General features: G+C 41.2%; 1 protein-coding gene across 3 annotated transcripts in view; it reads right to left on the bottom strand.

Annotated features, from left to right (window-relative positions):
• The window catches only part of BTBD9 (BTB domain containing 9), a 409,031-nt gene that overhangs the window by 61,437 nt on the left and 330,031 nt on the right, over positions 1-17,563 (bottom strand). For all 3 annotated transcript variants that reach the window (XR_014016964.1, XM_081247538.1, XM_081247539.1), the window contains exon 9: positions 16,623-16,730. Coding sequence is in view for 2 of the 3 variants with exons in the window: in XM_081247538.1 (XP_081103664.1) it covers positions 16,623-16,730 (108 nt within the window). In the remaining variant the exon portion in view is untranslated. The remainder of the gene's footprint in view (positions 1-16,622; positions 16,731-17,563) is intronic.

A 17,563-nucleotide genomic window follows, 5' to 3' on the forward strand; every position in this document is an offset into this window, starting at 1 on the left:
CTCAACATTAGATGAGTATAGGTTTGGATTTTTATTTTAATTAGGAAAAATGAATTGAAGAGTTTCAGAAATGTGAAACAAATAGCCAAGCTTCCATGAGCTCCTCCTTCCCCCACCCCCAAAACACCCTAGAGAAAAGACTATACATTTCAAAGCTCCAGCAGTGTGAATTTCTATTATGCCTATATATCCATTGCCAAATCCTACAGAGAATTTGGTAACTCCCTGAAGAATTAGGAAGGTAACAAGAACAATACAAACAAGTTACTTGCATCTGACACCAGCAGTACCATGTCTGCTGCCCTCCTTTGCCTGAGCATCGCCCCCCCCGCCGCCCCGCAGCATGAACTGGAGATGAGGAAGTAAGGGATATTATCCAGAGTTTTTCACCAGAGGAAAACCATGAACATTCTGGGACGAGTTTAATTGCAACTCTGCCTGGAGGTAGAAGGACGAACAAGGTGACTACTCACCACTCCTTCCTGGTCAAGACTGTGCAGCCACGTCACTAAGAGCACAAACATTCTTTTGCTCAGTTTAGGTGTTTTTACATGGGCTCTGAACTGTTGCATAAATTTGGATACAGAGGTGAAAAGTGTGTGAGCAGAAAGCACTCACTAACTCCTTCCAAAACACCTGGTAAATGTGTGCAATTCCAGATGATCACCACTCTAAAACTACACTTTAAAACTTTGTAAGAAATGTTTATTACTGACAACTCAGTACATAATTTACAACCACCATGGTGAAATTCACTTACATTCCATGTCAAGGGATCATGAAAAGAAAATGTCAACTGCGGGGAAAATATGCTTCATAGATCTTGGCTTAAAACAGAGGAAAAACACACATGCAAGTCTCTTTTGGTAGAAGGAAACAGTCTAATAAATAGCTTAATGAACAATGTAATGACTTTTTTAAAAGTAGGCAATAGGAAGAAAAAGGGAAGAAAAACAGAGGCTAATAACTCTAAACCTGGATAATGAAGACCTAGGTAATCTGGTTTAGAGACTATACTTTTAAAATCAAGTTTTAAAGTATGAATTATGATACAAGTGCTCATTACAAACATTAGATTAGATTAAACATTAGTAAGCTGGTCAAATTAATACTGTGTGGAGGAAGTAGTAGTGATAGCAAGGTAGGAAATTATACGAAAATGCAAGTGGATTTCTTTGTAATCTATAGTTCTCATCATACCTTCTTGAAGATGAGTCTATTTCTGACTTGTATGTCTATCTGATTCTTAAATCTGAAGTTCATAGGTCCCTTTGGTTGGGAAATTACCAGTTTTCTCAGCTACCATGTAGGCCAGTCTACTAGGTGGGTGGGCTCAAATGCTTTTTTTCCAGAAAAATTTCCCTAACCCCATGCCACTTTCTGACCATGTCTATATTCTTACAGCCCTTATATGTCTGTTTTTTACCATGGTCTTATAGGCCACGCAAAATTCTGGGAAAAGGGGACTCAGAATCAGGAGATCTGGACCCTTTCATTAGATGAGGACTTGGGAAAGTCAAGTGTAAACTGAGAGGCTTGTGTCAACTGAGAGGCTTGGACTATGTGTAAACTGAGAGGCTCATGTGTAAACTGAGAGGCTTGGACTATGATTTCCAAGGTACTTTGAGTCACAATATTTTATGATTATAGGATCCTGTTTTATATTTTACATTCTGTGTGTGGGGGTGGGGTGGGGTGTGTGTGTGTGTGTGTGTGTGTGTGTTGCGATGGCTCCCAAACATTCGGAAGTTGTATAGAGTCTGTAAGTTCCTTCAGAGGAGAAATGTCTTCCTGGTTCCTCAGTATTTTCCTTTACAAGGTAGCCTCTTCCTACTAGGGTCACTCAACAAATATGCCTCAAAGTTGGTCGGGCTATGGACTTGATTACAGACCTATGAACTACTGTAGAGGCTACTCTGAGAAAATCTGGCCCTATACTTCCGCGGGGGGTGGGGGGGATGCCATTGCACCTTGAAAAATGGCTAGATTTTTAAAAAGCAAACGTCCTCCCAGCCTAGCCCCTTATTTCCTCCCTTCTCTGAAACAGATCTAAGAAAAAGTGAATGTTATCAACTTAGATGTAAACAAGTTACAGTGGGCATTCAGCTAGTGGAGCAGTTACTTGCATTCGGGAGGAGAAAGATCAAGGAAGAACTCACAGAGCATTTCTAGCTGGGTCTTGAAGGGAACAGAGGATGGGTAGAGACATGAAGATCAGCCAGCAGAAATAAAGGTAATTAGCTGATCTAAAACACTGACTTATTTGGCAATAGTAGTTGGACCAGACTGAAAGTTAAGTAGGATACCTGTAAAGACAGAATTAAAGAGACAAAAGTTAGAAAGTTTGGCAAGAGTCAGAGAGATATGGTAATTATATATTTGAAATCTGGGCATGAGGTTTAACAGCGGGACAGAATATTTGAAAACAAGAAGTTTGGGGAAAGCTGGTCATACAGAAATAGAAGATGACCCAGGCAAGGATCTGAGGCTTTTCTCAGGCACTGGAGGTGCCTGTACAGGGGAATAAGAAATCACAGCCAGACGAACCCAGCAACAGTGTTCCAGACACCGGAACAGCAACGGATGCAGAGTATAGATCGAGGGAAGTCCACTCGAGGCCACTATAATATTCTAGGAGAGAGGTATGAAGGTCTGAATTAAGATGGAGGCAACATAGGGAATAGAAATAAAGGAAGACATGGTGTAAAACAAAAGACATGGTACTTGACTGGCTGTGGAAGGCAAAGAAGAAAGAATCAAAGGGGTAAGAGATGGCCTGGAGAAGTTGTACTACCACCAACATGAGCAGGGACATCAAGAGAGGGGCTGCTTTATGGGGAAAAATGATGATGAGCCAAGGTTTAGACAAACTGAGTTTGAGAAGCCATTCTAGAAGGGGCCAACATTTAATAGAAAATATGAATGGAAAAGACCCCTGAAGCCAAGAAAATAAATCAGATAGTAAAGGAAGAGTGCCCTTTTAGCTCTAAAAATTAATTCTATGTGCGTGCTGGACACCTGAATTCACAGGAACACTTTCCCCCCCTTTCTATTCTTTAACCTAGGAAGAAAACACCAGCCTCTTAGCACTCTGGGATTCAGCTGAGTCAGCGTTAATCATGGCATGATTACCAAGACAGCACTTCTCATTCCAACCCAGGACAAACTGAGGCAGGTCATTCTAAGAAGATATGGTCAAAACTACACTGACTTTCCTTCCTGCTGCGTTTGTTCACTGACCAACAAATAGGCTCTGCTTTCCTTTTTTGCAGATCACATGCTGACCATTCATTTTAGTAAGTGGATTTCTATGACAACTGTTACTCTGGTGTCTTTAGGTGCCCAGTTTGCTTGCCTACTCAGGGTTTTGTGACTCTGACTAGAGGCCCAGGGGAGGGGGGCAGACTGCATTGTATTATTGGCAATGCCTCAGTGAAGGGGTTAATCAAGGGTTGGTCATGGTAAGGGGGGGTGGGTGCCTCCCAAGCACCTCTCTGGACTCTCTGAAAACCATCCTAAAACCACGGGAGGGATCCAGAGCTCCAGGATCCCAGAGTGAGATCTGTTCTGTGGAACAAACTCTAACCCTGCTGGGAGAAGCACACAGAGTGCCTTACCAAGCGGTTTAGAGCTCCTCCTCAGAGATTAAGGCCAATTTTTTTTTTCCTTTTTTTTTTTTTTTTTTTTTTTTTTTTTTTTTGTGGTACGCGGGCCTCTCACTGTTGTGGCCTCTCCCGTTGCGGAGCACAGGCTCCGGATGCGCAGGCTCAGCGGCCATGGCTCACGGGCCCAGCCGCTCCGCGGCATGTGGGATCTTCCCGGACCGGGGCACGAACCCATGTCTCCTGCATCGGCAGGCAGGCTCTCAACCACTGCGCCACCAGGGAAGCCCTTTTTTTTCCTTTTTAACCTTTTACTCTGAAAATCCAGAGAAACAACTGAAACATATTAACCTTTCAAATTTGGGATTTTAAATCAAATCAATTTCCAAAGTAAAAGGGACACAGCTGGCAAACAGTTTTTAAAGCACTCAGCTCCTCCATAAAGAAAAACTCTACTCTCTCTGTGAGTGTTTACAAATAAAAGTAATGGACTTCCAGCCAGTAACCAATCTCAAGTGATAAACTGTTACTGGGGGATCCAAGTCATTAACTTGAGGGGCAAGGATAGATGGTGGAGACCAGAGAAAACTAAACTCTGGCAATAATTGAAGCTGTGGAATAAGACTATAAATGAATCAAGGATGACAGATCAATAATCGATTAATAACAGGATGCTGGGAAGACACATTTCTAGTCTACAAGGACTACATTATCAGGGCAACAAGCGACTTTTATCTTCTCCCACAAACTCTTCCTTGTTCTGTGTGACAGCATCTGAGCTGGGATGGACAGAGGTCCTGACTGAGCCCTGTGGTGACCAGAGCTCCAGACAGAAGGGGGACAGAAGAAACCAACACGCATGGATGATTGGAGACAGAGTGGTAGCACTCATCCATTCATTCATTCAAACAATACAAGTGCTAGGTCCTTGCTAGGCAACCATGGGTAAGAGTGAGTGAAACAGACTAAACCCCTGCTCTGATGGTGCTTCCATTCTATAGGGGAAAAACAACAGTAATTTAATAACCTTGCTAAGCAAAGTGTCAGTGCAAACTGTAGTATCAGCTGCAAAGGAAAGAAGCTCGGTTCTCTGAGAGGGAATAACAAACAATGGTCGCCACAGGTGGTCAGGGCAGACTTCCTGAGAAAGTGGACTTGAGCTGAGAACAAAAGGATAATAAGGGTTAACCAGACAAAGGGCAGGGGTGTGGGCTCCAGAGAGAGGCCATGGCACGTGCAAAAGCTCTGTGGGAGGACAGAGTATGACATGTGGTGGGATGTGAGAGGAAGCTAGGCTGATGTGAACATGGGGAGCACAGGGAGGGTGATGCAGAGTAAGTCTGGAGAGGCAGGAGGCGGGCAGGTTGTATAGGCCCTCTAGGCCACGTGAAGAATCACGGTCTTTATCCAGAAAGCAATGGGAAGCCAGTTTAGGGTTCTAAGCAGATATAGTACAAGAGTTGTGCTTGAAAAATGCCACTCTGGCTACAGTAAGTGAGGTAAACTTGAGGGAGGGTACAGAGAGAATGTCGAGGGGTCAGTTAGCAGAGCAGAGGAGGGAGGAGACAGATGAAGGTAGTTGGACTAGGTGGTCTTGACTTACCTTTGTCATCTGGACTATAATATTAATATGAAAGCTATTTCCATAAAAAAGAAAAATCTTTCTGACTATGTACATTTTAAGTGTACTCACACAGCTCACTGAGAAAGTTTTATTGAGGCATGCCTCATTGTTTTTTTAAATAATAGGCATGGAAAAATTATTATCCTCACAGAATAACATGGCTCCTGGGTTAAGCAAGGAAGAGGGAAAAGAGCTCTCAGCTTTTCTCTCCTGATCATTGGCTATCCAAGGGGACTTCATTTCCTTCCAGAGCCGTCACCTGTCAAATGTTCTGGGTGGGGAGAAGCCTCTCCACTGGTGGTCCACAGAACCTGCCGATAGCTCTAAACTTACAACTCAGTTCACACACTTAGCATCAAAATCTACTTTCCATGTGGCTTCCAACACAGGGGTAAACTTTTCCTTAAAAAGTTTCTGCAATACAAAAGGTAAATCCCTTCTCTAGACATGCAAGGATAAGTGACTGACTCCCTTTTGATGTTTTTTATTCCAAAATATTCATCTACTCCGGCTACTTCATAACCCCATAAACAAAAGTATGATTAACAAGTGTTTCCAAGTCTGGTCTAACAGATAGATGCCTTCCACAAGGCAGGCTCTGATACCTCATCATTAACACAGGGGTCTGCCTAGTACCAGACTTATCCTCTGTGTTTTATCTGAATTCTGTTTTTTTTTCCCTTTTTTTTGCCATTCCTCTTACAGATACATGTTTCTCTATCATTCAAGTTCTAAAACTCTTGACAAAATTAACACCAATGTTTGCCCTTTAAAAAAAAACACACAGGAAAGAACATGACTAGCTTTTTTCATTGCTGTCAAATGCTGTGTAGAGAAATGGAATTAAGTATGAAAAGAGAAAAATAAAATCTCCATCGAACATTTTAAAAGTGACAATTACATAACCAGAGCCCATTAACTGGCTCACGCTTCAAGAAGGAACAGCAAGCACACCCCTCCAACGGCTCAGGGAAGGGGATCTGAGGAGGGCAGCCCACCCATTACCACAGTAGACTCACAAAAAATGGTAATATTTCAATACAGGACCTATGCAAAAGCCAAGATCTGCAATCCCATCCTGGAAACTAAAACTTGACACTTAAACAGGAACTTCTTCTCATCAGCGGTCTCAAAGGTGAAGTTATTTTCTCCATTAAATCCCACTTTCTTTCTATTGCATCACATTAGTGACCCCAATCCCTCTACACACAACCCCAGGTCACATGATTAGCAGTGAACTCCTGGAACCAACCCAAGATTTTCATTTTGTTAGGTGCCAGCCTAAGAAACAAAGCTGGTGGAAAGGAAGCTTTTTCAACTTTATCACTAACAGTGTCAAAGAAGATGCAGCAAGGTAAATAAACAGTCTAGGTTTAAATGTCCCATTTTTCAATCTTGCTACACTTTGGCAGAGTTTACTGAGGCTGTGGCTCTCCACCTTTCATTTATCCTGTTGTCCTCAACCACTGCAGCACTTAGAGAAAGAAACATGACTTCTCATTCTAAGATTCCTAGTGAATAAACAGAAACAGACCCCAGAACAGAATGCTGCCCCTCCCCAGGACTAAATGACAGAACATTCAGCAAAGGGGACACACTGCTTCTCAGATAGGAATACTGTCAGGCTGAAGTACAGGGAGCAGACGAGCTGTCCTTACAGAGGCCTTTCCAGGTGACATAGAGACTGTCAAAGTACTTCTCAGGGAAGGCCCAGGGGAGAAACTTTCTAAAGTTAGGATGCTATAGAAATTGCCTGATCCAAGGTAGTGTTCCATGGTCTCAAGTAGGCCAGGCCCCTCTGAGTGGGGAAACCCAAGTGGAAATGGACTTCTGAAGTCCTGGGGAAAGACGAAAGGAAGAAGTACTCTTGGAGAACTGGGCTCTGAGAGGCCCAAGGGGAGAAGCATAAGGAAAGTGTGGCTCAGGTGTCCTTTTCAGGGAAGCACTTGTGCTTAGGGTAAGTGGCTTCAAGGTTCTGAAAAGCTACTAGGATATTGCTATGTACAGCACTTATTTAATTTCTTTAATTTATTGCTGACAGTAAATAAACCATGCCACTCTGCCAGCATATGCTACTCAAATAATGTCAAGGACAAATCTCTACAAGACATTTATGGCAGCATTTAGAAAAAAAAATCTTTTTCAAATAAAGTTTTCCTTTTGATTTTAAAAGAAGTACATGTAAATTGGTCCAAAATGTAGGAAACTAGAAATAATTTCCCTAATCCCAATATACAAAGTCAACCATTATTAACATTTTGGCATATTTTCTTCTGGCTTTCTTCTTCCATTGTTTTTTTTTTTCCTACTTGTGATTATAATTCTATAATTTTGTATCCTGTTTAAAAAAATCTTGTATAAGTATTTTCTTAAGTTATTAAAAACTCTGTTTCTTTTGTTTTTTTGGTTTTTCTTGGCCATGCCACATGGCTTATGGGATTTTAGTTCCCTAACCAGGGATCGAACCCAGGCCCTTGGCAGTGAGAGCTCGGAGTCCTAACCACTGGACTGCCAGGGAATTCCCTAAAAACTCTTTACAACGTCATTTTAATGACCACTTAGGCTAGGGAAGAAAACTTACTCAAAAGGAAATCTGGTTAGTATATCTGGCAGGCAGATGGACAGTCTGTGAGAAAATCAGCCTAAAATCTAGAGACACTAGGTAGTTCCAGAATAGGACCACAGAAATCTCAAGTGGAAAAAGAAAATCTTCAGTATTACCCAATTTTTTATATCTAATTTTTTATATTTGCCAAAATGTTTGCCAAGGGGGCACAGTCTTGGAAAGATGATGGCCTACATCACTAACACTTTGGCAGACAGAATTATTAGTCAGTGGAACCAAGACAAAGTGAAGAAACAGTTAAAAAATGAACATGTAGGAGGTCAATATGTAAGGAGCACATGCTGGCAGGAAACAAGACAGCTGCATAACACAGGAGAAATGCAGCCAGGCACAAGGAAGGAAAGGGAAAGGACGTGGGGTCACTGGGGAGTATCAATAGCCCATGCAGTAGAGCTTCTGGGACTGTAAGTTCAAGATGGCCAACACTATAGGCACATTTACCTTGCTCCCTTCCTGGAAACCAGTGAGGTGACATCAAAGAAGTACAAAGGAGACACCTTCATAATAGTATTGCAAACTCAAAAGAAGGCTATTAGCAAATCAAGATTTTGTTGAATTTCTAGAAAATGGTAGGTGGATGAAACATTATTCATAAATCTGAGGGGAATTGGGCAGATTTCCATATAATAGCAAACTGAGCAGGATGGAAGAAAAACAACCCACATCCAGCCATACCAGTGTGAAATTTAAGACCTCCAAGGATGAAGAGAAGATCCTAAAGGCTTCTATAGGGAAAAACAAATGGCTACAAAGAATAAGAATCTGATCATATCAGATTTCTCATCAGCAACATTAGATGATAGATGGCAATAAATCCAAGCTTTCAAAATTCTGAAGGAACTGAACTCTATACCCAGTTAAACTATGATTCAGGTATGCAAGTATTCTGAAAATTTGCCTTCCACATACCCTTTCTGAAGAAATTACTTATAGCTTTACTCTGTGCAATGCTCATAAGGGATCTTCTTAACTAAGACCCAATCAAGACATATTTGGCTTCAAATTCACCCAGGAGAGAGAAGAGAAAAGACAGTGTGCCACCAGGGTAGCAGCAGGCATTCCTCCTCAGGGGGAGTCCTTGTAGCAGTCCATACAAATGTACAGGAGTCATTCCTGCTGGCATGCAAGTGACACAGCTCAGGTGAGTGTATAAGACTTACTCTGGGCAGGTGTGGGCCGCTCTGGCCTAGAAGCCTTATATTTCAAATTGAAAATCATATCTCTTATAATAGTTCCATAAACACAGATCCCAGAACTTTCATGAGGGACATGTCTAGTCACAAGTCATCACACTCAGGAAACCCAAAGCTATGACTTCCAACCAGATATTAAAAGTCCTCCCAGCCAGATGCAATTGACCAATCAGGGGTGATTTTTATCATAAGCAATGTTGCCTAATAACCCAGCTAATATTCCACTTCGATCAGATTTTCAGGGGAAGAGATCTAGAAAGGTAACTGGGCCAAAGGACAATATCTCCTGGAAAGGAAAAAGGGTTTTATTACCCCTTTACCCACATTCTACAAAAAGATCACAGCTGTAGAGTAGGCCTAGGAAGCAGTCTGTTCAAAAATTAACCAATGATGGGATGTAAACTGCTGCAGCCACTGTGGAAAACAGTATGGAGGTTTCTCAAAAAACTAAAGATAGAACTACCATATGACACAGCAATTCCACTCCTGGGTATGTATCCGAAAAAAACAAAGCCACTAATTCAAAATGATACATGCACCCCAATGTTCATAGCAGCATTATTTATAATTGCCAAGATATGGAAGCAACCTAAGTGTCCATCAACAGAAGAATGGATAAAGAAGCTGTGATACACACACACACACACACACACACACAATGGAGTACTACTCAGTCATAAAAAAAGATGAAATCTTGCCATTTACAACAACATGGATGGACTTGGAGGATATTATGCTAAGTGAAATAAGTCAGACAGAGAAAGACAAATACCGTAAGATATCACTTATATGTGGAATCTAAAAAATACAACAAACTAGTGAAAGAAAAAAAACAGACTCAAAGATACAGAGAAGAGGGACTTCCCTGGTGGCGCAGTGGTTAAGAATCCTCCTGCCAGTACAGGGGGCACGGGTTTGATCCCTGGTCTGGGAAGATCCCACATGCTGTGGAGCAACTAAGCCCATGTGCCACAACTACTGAGCCCACACGCCACAACTACTGAAGCCTGCACACTCTAGGGCTGTGTGCTGCAACTACTGAAGCCTGCGCACCTAGAGCCCGTGCTCTGCAACAAGAGAAGCCACCTCAGTGAGAAGCCCACGCACTGCAACAGAATAGCCCCCACTCACCACAACTAGAGAAAGCCCGTGTGTAGCAACAAAGACCCAATGCAGCCAAAAAATTAAAAAAAATTTTAAATAATAATAAAAAAAGATACAGAAAACAAACTAGTTATTACCAGTGGGGAGGGGAGGAGGGACCATATGGGGTAGGGAACTAAGAGGTACAAACTCTTACGTATAAGATAAGCTGCAAGAATATACTGTACAACACAGGGAATATAGACAATATTTTATAACTACAAATAGAGTATAACCTTTAAAAATTGTGAATCACTATATTGTACACCTGTAACTTATGTAATATTGTACATCAACTATACATCAATTAAAAAAAGGGGAAAAAAATTAACCAGCAAACAAAAGTATGCTTCAGAACTTCTGTAACAGGAAAAAGAGGCAATTAGGAACTCCAGGAAAACAAAAAGCTGGCTAATATGAAGCTAGCTATTTATCATTTGTGGAGTACTTCTGAGTACTTGTAAGAAAATCAAATCTGTGATCTGAACACAGTACAATTCTTCCAAGAGGGGCACAAGTTCAGTGACGTTGAACAGCATTTCCCTCACTACAGAGCCAATGAATTACTAGATCTGTAGGGAGCAATGTTTATATAATCATAATATTATAATGAGTTCTTAGTGGTTTTCCCTTTTCAGGATCAGTTTATAGCCAACACATGGAAGATTTAAATAAATAAAAAAAACAGAAAATAATATCATAAATCTTCACAATGTCAATGAGGTGGGACAGCTAACAGATGGGGAGAGACAGAGGGAAATGTAGGGGTAGTAATTTCTTTACTAACATAGTAGGGAGTCAAAATACACTATCCACAACTGATGGATCAAAAAATAGAGGTTTAAGGGGCTTCCCTGGTGGCGCAGTGGTTGAGAGTCTGCCTGCCAATGCAGGGGACACGGGTTCGAGCCCTGGTCTGGGAAGATCCCACATGCCGCGGAGCAACTGGGCCCATGAGCCACAACTACTGAGCCTGTGCTCCTGGGAGCCTGGGCTCTGCAACAAGAGAGGCCGCAACAGTGAAAGGCCCACGCACCGCGATGAAGAGTGGCCCCCGTTTGCCACAACTAGAGAAAGCCCTCGCACAGAAACGAAGACCCAACACAGCCAAAAATAAATAAATTAATTTTAAAAAAAGAAAAAAAAATAGAGGTTTAAGTACATTGTTTAATTTTAAAAGGTAAGTAATAGTAGAACTAAAAAGAAAAACATAACTAACAAAAAATGAGGAGTGGTTAAGTGAGCTAAATTCCTCATTTATTTTTATACCAAGGAGTTAGTGAAGTTGATAAATAGATATAAAAATATTATTTATAATTGAGAAGTTATAAAAACTAAAAAAAGTCAAAAGTAGTTACTTCTGAGGAATGAAACAGAAGATGGGAGGGTAAAAATTTACTTTTCACTTACATCTTTTTGGACTGTTGAAAATAACTTTCCATGGGCATGGTGTACATTTATAATAAAAAAAGAAAAACTGATGTTAGTATTTTACTGTACTGACACAGATTTAGGGTTCAGCAATTTAGAAGACAGTAGAGAAAAGGAATCAACGATTAAAAAGTGAAATAAGGGAGTTCCCAGGTGGCAAAGTGGTTAAGAATCCACCTGCCAATGTAGGGGACACGGGTTCAAGCCCTGGTCCGGGAAGATCCCACATGCTGTAGCGCAGCTAAGCCCGTGCGCCACAACTACCGAGCCTGCGCTCTAGAGCCCGCGAGCCACAACTACGGAAGCCCGCATGCCTAGAGCCCGGGTTCCGCAACAAGAGAAGCCACCGCAATAAGTCCGTGCACTGCAATGAAGAAGAGCCCTCGCTCGCCGCAACCACAGAAAGCCTGCGCACAGCAACAAAGACCCAACACAGACAAAAATAAATAATTTATTTTCTAAAAAAAGTGAAATAAGGTTAAAAGGTACAGGAAGATTATGTGAAAAAAGAGAACAAAAAGTAATTTTATAAAATCAGCTGATAGGGGCTTCCCTGGTGGCGCACTGGTTAAGAATCCGCCTGCCAATGCAGGGGACACGGGTTCGAGCCCTGGTCCAGGAAAATCCCACATGCCACGGAGCAACTAAGCCCGTGCGCCACAACTACTGAGCCTGCGCTCTTGAGCCCATGAGCCACAGCTACTGAGCCCACGCGCCACAACTACTGAAGCCCATGCACCTAGAGCCCGTGCTCCGCAACAAGAGAAGCCTGCACACCACAACGAGAGTAGCCCCCGCTCGCCGCAACTAGAGAAAGCCCGCGCACAGCAACGAAGACCCAACACAGTCAAAAATAAAAATAAAATAAATAAATTTAAAAAAATAATTAAAAAAATAAACAAAATCAGCTGATACATTTGTGAAAACATATATAAACCTTGAGGGCATTATGCTAAGTGAAGTAACTCAGAGAGAGAAAGACAAATATTGTATGATCTCACTTATATGTGAAATCTAAACAAACAAACTCATAAAAACAGAACAGACTGATGGTTGCCAGGTGCTGGGGGGGGCGGAGTGAGGGAAATGGGAGAAGGTGGTTAAAAGGTACAAACTTCCTATTATAAGATAAATATGTTCTTGGGATGTAATGTACAGCACGGTGACTATCGTTAACAGTACATTTGTATATTTCAAAGTTACTAAGAGAGTAGATCTTAAAAGTTCACCATTAGAAATAAAATTATAACTAGGTGAGGTGATGGATGGTAAACTTGCTGTGGTGACCATTTCGCAATATATACATCTACCAAATCATTGTGTTGTACAGTCTAACGTTATACAATGTTATATATCAATTACATCTCAATAACCTGGGGAAAACCCCAAATCAGTCAATACAAAAACAGGATTATCTGTGATAGAAAATGAGCCTTTATCCTGAAAGCTCCGACTGTAGCAGGCCAAAAAAGGAAACTATCCTAATCCGGGAGCAGGAATTTATAGGAAGACATTGGAGAATCTCACTCCCTAGGTCTTTTTCAGAGGACAGCAAAAATTTGTCCTCTGATTTCTTGACTAGGCAGAATGCTATCAAGAGGCAGGGCTATTGATTTCTAATGGTCCTATAGAATTTCATTTATAACATGACTTGCATACTTTACTTCACTAAAAAACAGGCTACAGGGCTTCCCTGGTGGCGCAGTGGTTGAGAGTCTGCCTGCCGATGCAGGGGACACGGGTTCGTGCCCCGGTCTGGGAGGATCCCACATGCCGCGGAGCGGCTGGGCCCGTGAGCCATGGCCGCTGGGCCTGCGCGTCCGGAGCCTGTGCTTCGCAACGGGAGAGGCCACAACAGTGAGAGGCACACGTATCACACACACAAAAAAAAAACAGGCTACAATACTTGAAGCTAATAGGATCCTCTCTTGAGGACTGCTCTGGAGTACATTAGTTCAAAAGGAAAGGCTTTCTTCTTTTATCATCTACATATCTTCCATAAGATGTTACAGGAAAACACGAACGAACTTGTTGGCCAACCAATACATCTTCTAAGAACTAACTCAAAAATGGGAGGCACAATAGATTCAGGTTATGTCTATAAACATTAAAGCACAACCTTTGGCTCCATTGATTCCTAGAGGATTAATAGGCACTCGCCTTCTTGCTATTACTCTTGTTCTTCTAATATATTATTTATTAATTTGTAAAACACTTACTGCTATAGTATCTAAGTGCTAACATACAAGGTTAAAAACACTTATATTATTGAAACCCACCAACTAATGGAAACAAAAAATTAAAAAGAGGAAAAAAAAAGATGCTGATGACTTAATGCAAGGCTACTGGGAGAGGATCTAATGAGTGAATGGGTTTTTGAATCAAGCAAAACCCACTTAAATAAATATAAAATCACTATGATATGTACCTTGTCAGTAGTTAGTCAACCAGTTCTTGTTGAAAACCCAATTGTATAACACCTTCAACAGGGGGACATAAAAGAGATGACGAATCCAATTTATAACTCATAAAATGACAGAAGAGATGGGTGATGGTAACCAGTGAGATGTGTAAAAGATGAGGAAGAGAGGGTCTGGTTTGTGAGCTGTATACCCAATAAGCAATGACTCTGGAAAGATAAATGGGTGGTTGTTCATGGGCCTTGAAGGCCTTCCTAGTGTATAAGAAGGGTTCTGGGAGCTTGGAAATAAGTGACTCACTTCATTTCCCAGTTTTCATCATCCACCTTGGTTTAGCAATGCTTTGGGTTCTAGGAGGGAATGTGGTACCGGAGAAAGAGCCCTTCATTCTCTCTTTTATAAAATGAGGACAATATCCCACACAAGGTATTTTGTATTCAGGACAGAATAAGATAAAATACATGCAGGTAAAGGAATACTAGTTACTAAATAATTGTTAGTTTTCTTCTGGTATGATAGAGATGGCTACAAGATCTGTGATCCACTGAGAAGTGGCTGCCCAGCCAGGAGCTGACTATGTTTCCTAGTCCTACTAGCATCTAGTGTGGCAACTGACTAGTTCTCCCCAGTGGAATGCAAGTGGAAGTGATGTTTACTATACCCAGGCCAAAGCTGTTCAGATCCAGGTTTACCTTCTCTCTGCTCTTTCCCCATCTATCAGCTAGATGCAAATGATGCTGATGAGGCCCTAGATGATGGCAGAACCACAAAGGAAGACACCTGGGTTCCTCAATCATCTGTGAAGAGCCACTTGACAACTAGGAATACTCATGACTGAGAAGTACACTATTGTGTTAAGCCACTGACATATTGAAGCCACTATTTGTTACAGCAGCAAATGTTACCCTAACCAATACAAACATGCTATTAAATTACTATAATAATAATGGTGAGGATGTCAGACATTGCATCAAACAAGCCATCATTAATGCTATTATGAAATCTTGAAAAGATGTTCAACATCATTAGCCATCAGGAAAATGCAAATCAAAACCACTATGAGATGCTACTTCACTCCCACTAGGATGGCTATGAACAAAAAGATAGACAGTAACAAGTACTGGCAAGAATGTGGATAAATTGAAACCTTGTTACACTGCTGGTAGGAATGCAAAATGGTACAGCTGTTGTGGACAAGTTTGGCAGTTCCTCAAAAACTTAAACACAGAGTTACTATAAGACCCAACAATTCCACTCATAGATATATATACAAGAGAACTGAAAACATATGTTCACACAAAAACTTGTACAGGAATGTTCATAGCAGCAATATTCATAATAGCCAAAAAGTAGAAACAATTCAAATGTTCATCAGCTGATAAATGGATAAACAAAATGTGCTATATATATTCCTATATTATGGAATACTATTCAGTCATAAAAAGGAAATGAAGTACTGATACATGCTATAACATGAATGAACCCTGAAAACATTATACTAAGTGAAAGGAGGCTGGAACAAAAGATCACATACTATATGATTCCATTTATATGAAACGTCCAGAATATGTAAATCCAGAGCGACAGAAAGCAGATTACTGGGTGCTGGGGCTGTGGGCTCTGGAGGGAAATGGGGAGACTGCTAATGGGCAGGAGGTTTCTTTCTGGGGTGGTGAAAATGTTTTGGAACAGTAGATAGTCATCATGATGGCACAACTCTGAACATACTAAAAACCACTAAATTGTACAGTTTAAAAGGGTGAATTCTATGGTATGGGAATCATATCTCAATTAAAATAAAAAAAAGAAATCTCAGCTATTTGGTTTATCTTGCCTCCCACAGCATCTGGCTCTACACAAAAAGGCACTGAGCTCTTTTCAGGCAATGACTGGGAAAAGGTATGAGGGAACCTTCTAGGATGCTGCAGATGTGCTAATTTCAATCTGAGTGGTGGTTACATTCATTCTTAGCATGATTCTAAGCTCGTCAGAACTCAGAATCCTTCTGCCTGGCTTCACGCATAACCAGGTAAGGTCAAACAGAGCCCCAATGCCATATGCATGAAATGTTTCTGTTTCCCACAGGAGACCTAAGATACAAACTTTCCTTAGTTTAGGTAACAGTGTAACTAACATGGAGATGAAATAAATATTTAAAGGTAACCCTGAGAATGATATGAGGGTGGGGAATAGGTGAGAGTCTCAGAATACTACTAAAGTATGTATTGCATCAGCAAAAATCACTAAGGAAGAAAAAAGTCCCGAAGGGGTAGTATGGGGTGTGGGGGGAGGATCTGAGAGAGGACTGCATGTGGAAAGTATCTTTCTTTTCCCTGCTTAGATACATGCCATTTTTAAAAGTTAAGTTAAAACCACAAAATAAGAGATGCTTCTCTGGTCATATAAAGTAAATTCTCATCCAAGTACTTAATAGTCAAAACTGAAGTAAAGGATCATCAGAATGTTTTAACCTCCAAATAAGAATATAATTTGGTGACTCCATGAATCTTCATTGGAACCTTCTGAATCCAGTGGAAAGATTGTCTTTTAAAGTGGTATAAATTTATGAAGGATGCAACTTACTTGCAGGTGACTTTAGTTCTGTCGGCTACCATGGTCCACTGCTGCTGGTTGGTGGAAACCTCAACGTAGTAGCTATAGCTCCGATCGTCACAGTCCCACAGTAATAACCTGAACAGGAGGAAAACATAAGAATGCTGTGAATGCTCCACCTGGCTCTTTCCTTAGGCTGTGTGCGTGAGGGGATCTATGTCTACTCTAGCCTTCCAACCTGTCTTCTTTGCCCACACACTTCCAGGACCAAAGAAAGAAAGTGAATCCCCAACGAAAGCAAGCTCGGAGAAGGTGGAGTCAGCCTGAAGTGAGAGGCTTGTTTCTTTAAAAATTTATTTCACAAGTCACCCAACCCCAGGCGGCCTCTGTCCCCCAAGTGGCAAAGATCTTCTGATTGGCTTCTCAGGGAGATGTCCCCAAATCCCCCTTCCTGATTCTTCCAGCTCTCATCTCTTTGGCTGGGCTGAACAAAGGTAACACCCTTGAGACCACTGTTCATGGGGAAATCTGTGCTTTCTAATTGGTATTCTAAGTGGTAGTTACTAGTATGCCCCAATGACCTTAAACATGTTTCAGGTTCCTTCTCATTCTGACCAGACTTTCTGTATAGTTTTCATAAGACTGCCTGATTGGGAGATACAGGCAAACATGTATTCATCAGTAAAACTTTTTATTTCTTAGAAATTGATTATATTGGTCCTGTTCTTCTTATCCCCCTTTTCAGCTCAGATAAGAACCAAAGTATTGACTATGTGATTTTATTTACTTGAAGCTCAAAAGAGACAAGATTTATCTATGGTGACAGGAGTCAGAATGGTAGTTACCTCTGGGGGAGGGAATGATTGGGAAAGAGTGAGGGAACATTCTAGGATGCTGGAAATGGGCTAATTTTGATCTAGTGGAAGTTAAATGGGTATATACATGTGTAAATATTCATCAAGCTATTCACA

Source organism: Mesoplodon bidens (genome assembly GCF_964165515.1).
Source record: "Mesoplodon bidens genome assembly, chromosome: 10".
Taxonomy (NCBI): Eukaryota; Metazoa; Chordata; class Mammalia; order Artiodactyla; family Ziphiidae; genus Mesoplodon; species Mesoplodon bidens.